The sequence below is a fragment of the Miniopterus schreibersii genome (assembly GCF_964146895.1).
Source record: "Miniopterus schreibersii genome assembly, chromosome: 10".
Lineage (NCBI taxonomy): Eukaryota > Metazoa > Chordata > Mammalia > Chiroptera > Miniopteridae > Miniopterus > Miniopterus schreibersii.
Genome location: NC_138110.1, coordinates 44,629,291 through 44,641,511, shown reverse-complemented (window position 1 = coordinate 44,641,511; position 12,221 = coordinate 44,629,291). Strand labels below are relative to the sequence as shown.

The window sequence follows — 12,221 nt, the reverse complement described above, 5'->3', positions numbered from 1 at the left end:
TACTGTATCCTTTTTAAAGTTCCAAATTCTACTATTTGTTATGTACTTCTTTGACTTTTAAAAAATAATTATTGCTAATATTATAATGATAATGTATTCATTAAGGACTTAGCGAAGTGTTTTTAGAAAAACTGGAATTGGTGGAGTTGTCAAGTTGATTAACACAACTGAGACAAAATTATCTCCCTACCAGGCCCCCCCAAAAATTGTCAAAATGAGAGAGTAAGACTATAAAAGGGATTTTTTACTATGTATTTGTATTGTGAGAAAGTGAAATCTGCAAAGTGTAATAAATATAATTTCAATAGAAAAAAATCAGAGAAAATTAAAATGTTTTTAACGAGGACCATATGTAGTTTTTTAAAAAATCAACATAGCAGTTGAAATCTCGTGTTAGGACTAAACTTAAGAAAAGTATGAGCCCCCTTTCTGGAGCAGCAGTAAGGGTAAGCTAACAATAAAGTCCAAGCGACCTTCCGTGCCTTCCCCAGAAAAAGTGGGAACCAAGTTATAACACATTTTTAGAAAAATTTTCACAAAATCCTGTGCCAACAGCCGAGGGGGCGGCTGGTCAGCTAAGCCGGGACTCTCCTCGGGAGAGGGAAGGCTCCAGGCCAGGCCCAGGCCACCTTCTGGTCAGCCGGGCCCCGGGTCCCACCCCGAGGGAGGGGGCCGGCGTCCAGGCCCGCGGGCTGGGGGGCGGTGTTCGGGGCCCCGCAGGGGCGCGCGGTCCGAGCACCCGGAGCCCGGCGCGGGCTGCTGAGCCGCCGCGGGGCAGGAAGGGTCAACAGGGCACATACTTTCCCGGAATGCACCCCTCCGCGGCAACCTGGGCAGCTTCCCCCTTCCGAGTTCACTTTCTCCACCCGCCCCCCACTCGGCCCCGGCGGCCGCGGCAGGTCAGCCCCCGCGCCCGCCCCGGCCCCGGCCATCTGGAATCGGGGGACCCCGCGCCGCGCCGGGTCTGCAGACAGCCGGAGCGTGGCCCGGGAGCGGCGGTCCCGGTCCCAGCAGGCAGAGCACCGGCCTCCCCGGGGGAGGGGTCTTCCGCGCCGGCCGGGCGGGGAGGGGCCGGGCGTGGCGGAGGTCGGCGCGGGTGTGCGGGCGAGGCGGGGAGCCGGGGGAGCGCCCCGCGGGGAGGCGGCGGCTCGCGCTCTGCAGAGTCCCGCGCGCGGTCGCGGCTTTCTTTCCCAGGCCACCGGGCGGCGGCGAGATGCGCGCAGCCGGCGCGGGGGTCGCGGTCCTGGCCTCGGCGCTCTGGGTCGCGGTGCAGTGCCATCAGAGAGGTGAGCCCCGCTCCCGTCCCCCTGCGAGCCGGGCGGCTGCGGCACAAAGCCCAGCGCTTTGTCTCTTCCGAGGTCGGTGCGTGCATCCCCGTTCACCTCCGACTGGGGGACTGGACACGTGCGTTTCCCGCCAGGACCCTGGAAACGTCTCCCCGGCGGGGAGCGAGAGGTCTGGGGGCGCCCCCCTGAGGGAAGCAGCCCCCCCTCCTAACCTTCGGCTTTAAACTCCTGGGGTTCTGGCGGTCCACTCACTGACTTTGGCGATACCGGAGCGCCATTGGAGAGAGCAGTGCGGGGTGAAGGCAGTGGGGCGTCTGGGGGTGCGCCAGCCCGCGCGGGCTCAGGCTCCGGCGGGCGCGGCGCGGCGCGCGGGGAATGAATGGTGAAGGCGTTCTCCAGGGCCCCCCTCATTGTCCTGCGGGGGAAAGCCCGATGCTCCGCGGTCGGGAAGGGGCAGGCTCCTCCGGGCCACTCGCGGCCAATGTGAGGAGAGACCACGATAAAAAGGGCCCCCCAGCCCGCTGTCCGGTGCAGGGGGACCGGTCCGGGCGGTCCCCGCAGGCGGCGTCCAGGGCGCAGATGCGCTCTCCAAAACCGCGCTCTTTGTGCCTACCCGCCGGTGCCCCGCGCAAGTTCAGACCATGGTCACTCTGGGGTAAGGGACCGCGCGGCGCGAAGGGAGGGCTTTGCCTGTTCCTCGCTGCACGGGTACAGTGGCTCTCTGGCAAGGTTTAGGAGGAAGAGAAGCCCTGAGCGAATATTCATCGTTTCTGTCAATGCCGAGAGAGAAAGAGAATCTGCTTATAGGGCTCTGCCCATAGAGCTAAGTCTTCCCGGGGTCGCTGCTCGTTGGCTAAGTAGTTACAAATATTCGTTGAAGTCATCATGTATGCAACACATGACCATGGGCATATGCCTACAAATACGTATTGCATTAAATGAATTTTAAGAAAAAATGCACACGTCAAAAATAGGCAGAATGCGAAATACCGTCGTGGGAAAAGTGTGTGTTTTCGCATTGTGCTGAGTTAGTAACTGCAGAAAGGAGACCATCTCATTCATTCAAGCATTCATGATGAAAGCACTGGACCGGAGCTGGTAACACGGCTTTGAATAGCTCAGCTCCGCGCTGAGCTAAGGCCAGGAGAGAGGGGAATTTGCATAGTTACCCCTGAAAGAAAGGAGCCGGCCTGGGGGAGAGAAGGCTTGGACTCTGCAAGCTGAACTCTTTTCTCTCAGGTTGCAGAAAGTGAACACGGCCGGGTTTCCCACAGGGTGGAGAGAGAGCAGTTTGACTCAGCTTTATTGTTATAAGAAATTGAAAATCCTAGACGGAGGAGATGCCCTGAATGTTTTCCGTGCCCCTCCAGGAGCTCAGCACTTGGCCTGCGGGGTTATGAATGGTGTTTGGAGAAAGTGGACCACATGGGGCTTTCCTGCTTTAAGATGCTGTGGAAAACCTCCCACAGCTGGAGCCTTTGAATCTTGCAAACTCCCTTCTAGTCCCCACACCATCAACCATCACCCTTCCTAACGGGCAACTTTGAGAGAGTTTTTATTTAAAAAAAAAAAAAAATCTGTTCCCCATGGAGATAGCATGAATTAGTGAAGTGGTATAATAGAGTCATAATAAAATAATAAAATAATCCTAACCCATATCATCTCTGAGGTAGCTTATATTTTTTGAAAGCAATGCTTAGCTAATAGCATTTAGATTATTAGCAATCCTCTATCATTTCTGCAGTCTCTCCAGATTACCTTATGACTCAGAGTATATAACCCAATGGCTTACTTTCCTTTGAAATGTAGCCAGCTTAAAGTAAGCTACATATAAGAGGTGGTGTGTTTCTAAGAATAATGTATGTTAAATCCACAGCTCACAAGTACATAGAATTATAGTTGCTTCACAGGTTGGCTTATCAACTCTTCTATTTTAAACTACCCATTCTCCCCCAAGTGACAAATAGACAATTCCAAGTATAGGGGGGAAAAAATCTATTCTATGAATGAAAGAAAATTTACTTCATTCTCATAGATGACATAGTATTTATATTTAGCATGAATGTACTCAGTAATAAAGTGTATGTGCCTGTATGGATTTTAAAGGTGCATTTTTCTTTTCTGTAGCTGTATTCCCCAAATAAGGGCCAATAAAAAAAATAATACTGATTTTAGCAGTTGGAAACAAAGATATGTGTAATAAAAACATTGCTGCCCACCTCCTACATCTCCTGGACTTTGGCCCGCTCCCTTTTTCCTCCCTCTTTTCCAGACATTAAATATAAAGCCTACATCTGTAGTTAATCTAATGTGATCGAGAATTCACATGTGACAAGGATATGAAATAAACAGACACTGTTCTGTAGTGTCTTGTGCCCCTCTTAGAACTGCACTGCTTTATATCCCACTGTCATAAAATGTTTATATTTTATTTCAAGGTAATCATCCTTGAGACACCCTACCATTTTATAATAATTTATTCATAAAGTCCTATGGGTATTTATTATCATCTACAGAAAGCTTCTGTGGGAAGATGGCAAGATAAGTCTTGATGCTTGAGGTGTTTTATTCTCTGGCCTTACTGGCTGTGGGAAATTGGGCAAATTACTTAGCTTCTCTGTGCTTTAGTTTCGCCATCTATAAAATGGGAATAATAATGGTACCTTCCTAGAAGAGGCTGTTAATGATGAAATAAAACATTGCAGTAAAAGTGCTTCTAACAGTGCCTAGTACAGGGTTAGACCTCAATAAATATTAGCTGTGATATCAGTACAATATTACTACTCTGCACAGAATTATTGGGGAGGTCCTCTTCCAGGCTGTATTCTCTGGTATATATAATTGTTTAGAAATTTGGAGTCTGGATTAGGAATCAAATAGTCTTGTGCTCAAATAGACTTGGCACTTTGATGAGCCATGTATGACATTGGCTAAGTTTCTTTACATATCTGAATTCTTAATATCTCAGTCTTCCTATTTATAAAATGGATGGGATTAATGTGATTAAATAACACATGAAAAACATTGTTACAGCCCAGCTGGTGTGTCTCAGTGGCTGAGCATCAACCCATGCACCAAGAGGTTGCAGGTTTGATTCCCCATCAAGGCACATGCTCGGGTTTCAGGCTAGATCCCCAGTAGGGGGCGTGCAGGAGGCAGCTGATAGATGATGTTTCTCTCTCTCCCTCTCTCTCTCTAAAGTCAATAAAAACATATTAAAAAAACCCGCAACCACAAAAAACATTGTTACAGTGTTGGGCATGTCCTAGTGTCACAGGCATGCAATCCGTGATGGTGGCTGTCCTACATACTCCCTATCCTGCCACCCCTCCCTCTTTCATTGCCCACATTCATTAGGTCATTAAGACTTGTTGATTTAACCAACTGAAAATCTTTGCAGTCTGTCTCCCATTTTCTGTCCCCACTGCTGACTAGGCTCAGCAGTTGTTTGTTTTTCCCATGAAATATTGTGATGGATCCCTCACCAGGCCTCCCTCTTTCCTCAGTACTTCCACCATTGTGATTCTTCTAGAAACACCGCCTTACATTGAACCAACACCTCCCAAACCCTTCACTTCATAACATGCACACACAAAGTGACACTGGCACAGGTCACATTGGGGGTAAACCGAGGAGGCTGAGACCACAGCTCGCCTTTTGTCCCAGAGCTGACCGGCATACTCTTGTGCACACCTGCACCCATTCGTAGCTCAGCAGTGTTTGCCTGCACACGCAGTTAAGTGCAGGATAGGTCTCCCTTTTGGGTTCTAACCCCCTGAGAAACGTTCCCGGTCCCTGGTTGCTTTCCCAGTGCTCTCCACCCAGTGCTGCTGGCATATTTACTGTTTCCATGGTGGTGTAAACAACTGGCTCGCTACTCTGCCTCGCTCATTGGCTTGGGCTTCTTGAGGGCAGGGACCGTTTATTTACATCTGTGTGTTCACTGCTTTGCAATTTTCCTGAAAGTTAATAGCCACCCATCTATACTGAGGAAAATTGAAATTAATATTTGTACTTATGAATCAAGTAATTTAAAAAATATTTTTGGGTAGGCAATCCATGCCCATGGTACAAAATTTAAAAGGTACAAAGGGCTTTAGAGAAAAAGGTTAAGCCTTAAGTCTTTTTTTTTTTTTTTAAATATATCTTTATTGATTTCAGAGAGAGGAAGGGAGAGGGGGAGAGATAGATAGAAACATCAATGATGAGAGAGTCATTGATTGGCTGCCTCCTGCACGCCCCACACTGGGGATCGAGCCTGCAACCCAGGCATGTGCCCTGACTGAGAATCGAACCACTATCTCCTGGATCATAGGTCGATGCTCAACCGCTGAGCCACGCCCGGCCGGGCAAGGATAAGTCTTGACTTTGCCATTTTCTTTCGTTTTCCTGAGAACCCTTCCATAGATGTCTCTTCCTGTAACTCAAAGGCAAGCTCCTTCATGAAATCCACTTCCCTAATAGTGTAAGGGAGATACTGGTTATTTCCTGACAAAACATGGAACAATATTTCTCTCTCCACTGCCCTCCCCCATCCTACTCCTTCAATGTACCTATTGCAGGATAGTAATACGTCACTTAATGAATGTATGTACTTGTAAAATTTCCACCTTCCGACTTGTCCCTTCCAAGATGGTCTTTCACAGAAAGTTATTAGACCCATGTTTCCTAGATCTTTTGGAATTTAAAAACAAGATCACCGATTGACTTCATGACATTGCATTCCTTCTAAAAGTATTGTTTACGATAGCAGTAATAAGCTATTCCTTAAACAGTAGATAATTTTTTAAACATAGTTTAGGAGGTTTATGATGTAGAGAAGTCAAGTTTGAGAATAATTCTATTAGAAGTTTAGGATAGCGTGTTATTTATTTTATCAATAAGTATGACTTATGATTGGAAAACCTATGAGATACAGAGAAATTTAATTTTTTTAAATAATTCCCAGTGAATAAAGTTAAGCCTGTACTTTGAATACACAAATTAACTGGAGACAACCAGAGAAAACTCTCGATGGTAGAGCTAGGGTAAAGTTTTTAGTTACATTCCTCAAAATGTTTGGATGACCAAGAGAACTGTGGTCTCCTGTGAAAGATGTATGTAGCTTTTTACATGTTTGCAAATAATTATTTTATTTCTAAAATACTAATATGTATCCATGAACAACTGAGTAAATAAATGCATTTCAAAATTAATGAAGAGAAAACTATCTTTTATAGAAGTAATTTAGTTGAGGTCATGAACTTGGATTCTGTTGGTGCATGCCTGCCAGGCAGCTCTTTGGGCATGAAACACCACACTATAGCTGGCTTCCTTGCATTTTCATGTCCTTCATACAGAGGGTGATGGTCTGTGCTCAGAGTGCCCATTTAATAGTACAGAATCCTTCCATTTGAGTCCTTGTTTTCTCAGGTCTGGAGCAGGGGAGCTTTCTTTTGGTTAACTTGTTCCTGGCGGTTCTGTGTCTTGCTTGAGGGCAAGAGGCAGACAATGGAGGCAGTGAAATTCCAGATTGGCTTGGTGGATAACATTCTCGCCTAGGTTAGCATTTATCTCAGAGTGCTAATCCAGAAACCCCAGGGTAGAAATCCTGATTTCAGAGTGTGTGTGCATTAATTTTTCTTTTCTGAATCCACCATTTGAAGTTTGAATCTTTTCATCCCTGAAGTTATCTTTAGCCTGATCTGTTGGCCCAGCAGGCAGTATGACTCAGATTCTTGTGCCAGACAACCTCCTGTATTGCTGGTGGGAATGTCAAATTTAGATAAACCAGTATTTATGGAAAGTGCCATCTTTTCCCATCCTCTAAAGAATGTCCTGCATTTTGTTCCATTGCTGCACAATTTCCTGCAGAATCCCAGGACATTCTCTACAACAGTAAAGAAGATGCTTAACTTTAGTAGATCATTTTTAGTTAAGAGAGAATATTTAGAAAGGAAAAAGAACCTCACAATGAAACACTGATTGTTATACACCACACATTTAAACGTCTTCCAGCCTTTTTGTGATGACAGAATTTTACTCACAAAAATTGATTATCTGTTGTCGAAGGCCCAGCACAGGAATTCTTTCCTGCCGCGATGACTCCCTCCCTATTTCTCCCAGTCTGTGACACTCTTTTGGTTACCTTGGCTTCATCTTCCTTTCCTTTTTTAATCTCCGTATCCACATTGTCTCTCTGAATTTTTGCTTCTTCCTTTAAAGAACTCCCTTATTTACTTTTATTTTTCCCTGTCACCACTGCAAATGATTACCAGCTGTCTAAATTGCTACAAGAAGCCACTCTGAATAATGCTGGCATTCTTCCCCGTGATCTGGCCTCACACTGCAGTTAGGCTAATGCTGCTACAGCATTGCCTTCATCTTGAGCCCCTCTGCTTCATGGGGTTCCCACTCCTGCCCGCAGGCCACCGCCCTCTGTAATCCCTCCAAATTCAGTCACAGGCAGCTAGCCCTTCTCCTCACTTTCTGTCCTGAGCATCTCCTAGCTGGCACATCTAACTGCAAGTGGTGTATTGACTTCAGCTGCACACTTCGCTCGCATTACTCCCTCTCCTGAATTGCACCCCCATTCCTTACCTAAAACCTAGCCTAACCACCCAAGCACAGCCTGCAGCTTAGTGCCCTAGGACAGCTTTGGTGTTATGGCCTTTATCCACTGTCCTGTTTGTGAGTTTGCACTGTACTTCATAAGTCAGAGTGCCCACCTGGCCCGAGTTGCCATCTGGTCCTCTTTTAGATGGCTTGCCCTGAATGCTGACTGTCAAAGCCAAAAAGAAGGGGCAGTTTTCCTTCAAAGGTCAAAACCTTAGCTCTCAGCATATTTCTTTCAATACACAAATAGCTCGAGGACACAGGGTTCTAGTACTAAGAGCTGCGCCATTGGCAGTGGGAGGGCAGGAACACCCACTAATGCTCCCCAGGTGGCACGGCTGCTTTAACAACCATCCAACCTTCATCTAGTCCCTGGATTGCAAACTCAGACGAGTCCTGGCCTCTTCTGGGCATGAGGTCCTCCAGCCTCCTAGGTTTCATACTCCCGATCAAATATAGCATTTAGAATTCCTCATATTTGGGATAAGATGTGCCCTTGCAGATTTGAGTGGTTGATTGATTGAATTAGTTTTTCATTTTTCAATTCATCCAAAATGTATTAAGTATGTTCCAAATGCAGGCATTATTTGGTGCCGTGTCCCTCCTTCCCAAGCCACAGGCACCTTTGCCTCTGCTATTATCTGGCCTACCTTCTTCTCTCCTGATTTAACCTGTACCTTCTCAGGTCTGGAGTCTCCAAAGCCTTGGTGTCCTTGGTCACCTACTGCCCCTAGCCTTCTCCGATTTTGTCTTTAATTGATGCTCCATTCTGCACTTATTTCTCCTGGCTTTCTTCGGAAGTTTTCCCCCCACCAATGTTTAGTTTATTATTTCCCTTCTGGTTCCACCCAACAAAGTAAAAACCATTCTTCCTTCTGTATCCCCAGCATCCCCACCACATATACCACACACACACACACACACACACACACACACACACACACACACACACACACACACCCCACCACCACCATCTATACTGACCTTGCCGATCAGCCCCCAATTAAAGGCACTTGAAGAGATATTGTACTGACTGACCCCAGACTGACAAAGTCAGAATCTGGACCTGGGGTGGGGCAGGTTTCGCTGGAGGTGTCCTCTCAGCTGCAGGTGCTGGGATAAAGTCTGACATGGACAATGAAACCTTTTTTAGGGGCCTAGAAAGCCGCTGGCATCTGAAGTTCCCCACGGTTAATGGGCTGTGAAGTCGCAACCCCGTTCCTGTCGAATTGCTTTAATGGTTTCTCACTCTCTTCTGAGCAGGACTTACAAAGTACTCTGTGATCCTACCCTGCTCAGCCCTCTCCACAGCTTCTTCATCCACTGCTACTCCTAGTTTGGCCATTCTGCAATAATGGTGGTTCTCACATGTCATATCCGTGAGCCTTGAACACACTGTTGTAGTACATGGAAAGCCCTTTATTTCACCAGCGGCACTCTGACTTAGGTCCACCCAGTCACAGGCTTTCCTCCTGCTTGTGGCCAGAGCAATTTGTCTGTACATCTAACTAGCACATCACTTTGTAAATATTTGTTAACTTGCCTGTTTTTCCTTGAGGGCAAAGATTTTTGTTTTATTTCTAACACCTAGCAGAGTGCCTGTAGCATATATCTGTAGTTTGTTCTGCTTTATTGCTGAATAGTATTCCATCTGCAGATACACTACATTTTGTTTGTCCAGTTACCAGTTGATGGATGTTATATGATTGTTTCCATTTGGAGCTATTAAAAGCAATGCTGTAAACATTCACGTACAAGTCTTTGTGTGGGAATGTTTTCATTTTTCTAGAGTGAAATTCCTAGGAGTAGAATAGGAATCATATGGTAAATTTATATTACTTTTTAAAAGAAACTATTAAACTGTTTTCCAAAGTGGCTACACCATTTTACAGTGTAAAATGTAGCAGTGTCTGAGCATTCCAGTTTCTCCTCACCCTTACTAACACTACATACTATCTTTTTCTGATTATAGACTTTTTAGTGACTGTGAGTAATATCTTGTGGTTTAATTTGCATTTTTCTAATAATTAATGATATTGAGCATATTTCATATGCTTATTAGTTATTCATATACCTTCTTTAGTGAAAAATCTAAGTATTTTTTTTAATTTTTACTGTGTTTTTGTTGTTATTTGTCTTTTGAGTATTGAGTTGAAGAGTTCTTCATATTTTCTGGATACAAATCCTTTATCAGAAATGTGACTTGAGCCCTGACCAGTGTGGCTTAGTTAGTTAGATGTCGGCCTGTGCACCGAAGGGTTGCAGGTTTAGTTTCCCCGTCAGGGCACGTGCTAGATCCCTGGCAGGGGGCGTTTGGGGGGACAGCTGATTGATGTTTCTCTCTTTCTCTTCCTCTCCCTTCCTCTCTCCATAAACAATATCAATAAACTATTCTTAAAAAAAAGAGAAAAAAATGTGACTTAAAATATTTTCTTAGTCTATGGCTTGTGTTTTCATTTTCTTAATGGTGTGTTTAAGGTCTCAAACATTTTTTTTGATTGTTCATTTTATGAAATTTTTATTTTGTGGATTTTTTTGGTGTTATATTTAAAAATTCTTTGCCCAAACTAAGATCACAAAGATTTTCTTCTATATTTTTTTCCTAGAAGTTTTATTGTTTAGCTTTTCCATTTAGGTCTGTGATCCATTTTGAGTTAATTTTGTGCATCATAACTTCATTAATGGAAAAGACAAAATTGCCTAGGCCTTTTGCCAAACATCAAGTGGCCATAAATGCAAGTGTATATTTCTAGATTCTCTGATTTGTTTCATTAATCCATATGTCTGTTCTTATGCTAGTACCCCACTGTCGGGATCCTTTGGCTTTTTAAATAAGTTCTGAAATAGATAGTATAAGCCATTCCATTTTGTTTATTTCCTTTTAACTTATTTGACAGTTTTAGATCCTTTGCATTTTTATTAGTATCAGCTTGTTAATTTCTACAAAATGTCAACTTGGATTTTTATAGGAATTAGATTGAATCCATAGGTTAGTTTGGGGAGAATTGTTGTCTAACAATGTTGAGTGTTCCTATCTATGAATAAGAAACATCTCTTCATTCATATTCTTTAATTTCTCCCAGAAATGTTTTATAGTTTTCAGTGTGTTGGTCTTGTATTTATTTTGCTAATTTTTTTCTTAAGTATTTTATTCGCTAATTTTTTTCTTAAGTATTTTATTCTTTTTCAATGAAAAAGCCTGGGGTGAATGGACAGCGCTTCGTGTCCTTCCTTGGCACTCCTGTTTCCAGGATTTCCTGTGAAGTGTGTGGCTGGTCCCGCTGTCCGCAGCTTGCTCCTGCTGGGACCTCAACCTCAGGCTAGGGGTCCCACAAGTTTTCCCCATTCATTTTCTGCTGAGTTTATGGCTGGGCATGTGTTTCCACTCTCTGCTCCAAATCAAGTTAGCTTTGAGGTCTCCAGCAGAGAAATGGCTGGTTCCGCGCTTGCCCTACCCTGGTAATATGTCACGCTGATGAGCTGGGTGAGCGTGGGCAGTCCCGGGCAGAGGGCTGATCTCTTCTACTGGTTGCACCTGAAACGCTGGCAGCTTTTCGTAAAGAAAAGTTGCCCCATTTCTTGTTAGTCTTCCCTTGATTTCAGAGTCCCGAAATGGTTGTTTTTGAAAATTTTGTCTAGTTATGTTATTGTTTTTTGGGGGGGAAGGTTTCCAACCTCTTTACCCTGCCATTGCCGGAAGTACCTCTGAAATATTTTAATTTATATAGATATCTTGACTACCATGAATTTCTCTAATGAGAATCCGTTTCTATTATTTATCATGCCGTTAACAATTCACCAATTTTACAATTAATCCATTTCTGATATTCCCCTTGTTAATTAGTAAAGTGCTAATTTGATAGATAACAGATCACTATTGTGGGCGCCTCTGGAATATGGGCAGTCTTCCTGATCAGAATACCGGCTGACTACCCCTGGAAGGTGCATCACCAATTTTAATGCTAGCTGCTAATGCGTAGCTTAACATGAGTAACACACAACACACACACGGGTGTGCACACACATGCGTGATTTATACTGAAGTATCTTAATTTCATATGTTGCACTAGTTGCCGTTTATGTGTAACTGGATGTTCATCTTGAGTCAAACCTCAGTTTATATCCTCGGTGTGAGTACTTGTCAGCACACTGTAGTGAAGGACTCTGTGGGATATGCAGTCCCTGCATTCAAAGAAGTGCTATATTGGCAGCTTGGGAGTATAGTCCCAGAAGTTGAAAGAAGGGCTGAAATTCTCCTGTATACCAATTAGGCCCCTAAACTTGCCAACTTATTTAGGGTGGAAACCATGTGTTTGGAGAAAACAGCAGGTAGAGGTCTGT

The 12,221-nt window shown here is 44.5% G+C and overlaps 1 protein-coding gene across 1 annotated transcript in view; it reads left to right on the top strand.

The window, feature by feature from the left end:
* The first annotated feature begins 1,119 nt into the window (after nucleotides 1-1,119).
* LAMA1 (laminin subunit alpha 1) overlaps nucleotides 1,120-12,221 on the top strand; it is a 134,593-nt gene continuing 123,491 nt past the window's right edge. The window contains exon 1 of the mRNA XM_081149847.1: nucleotides 1,120-1,286. Within this exon, the coding sequence (XP_081005973.1) occupies nucleotides 1,214-1,286 (73 nt within the window). The 5' untranslated portion in view covers nucleotides 1,120-1,213. The remainder of the gene's footprint in view (nucleotides 1,287-12,221) is intronic.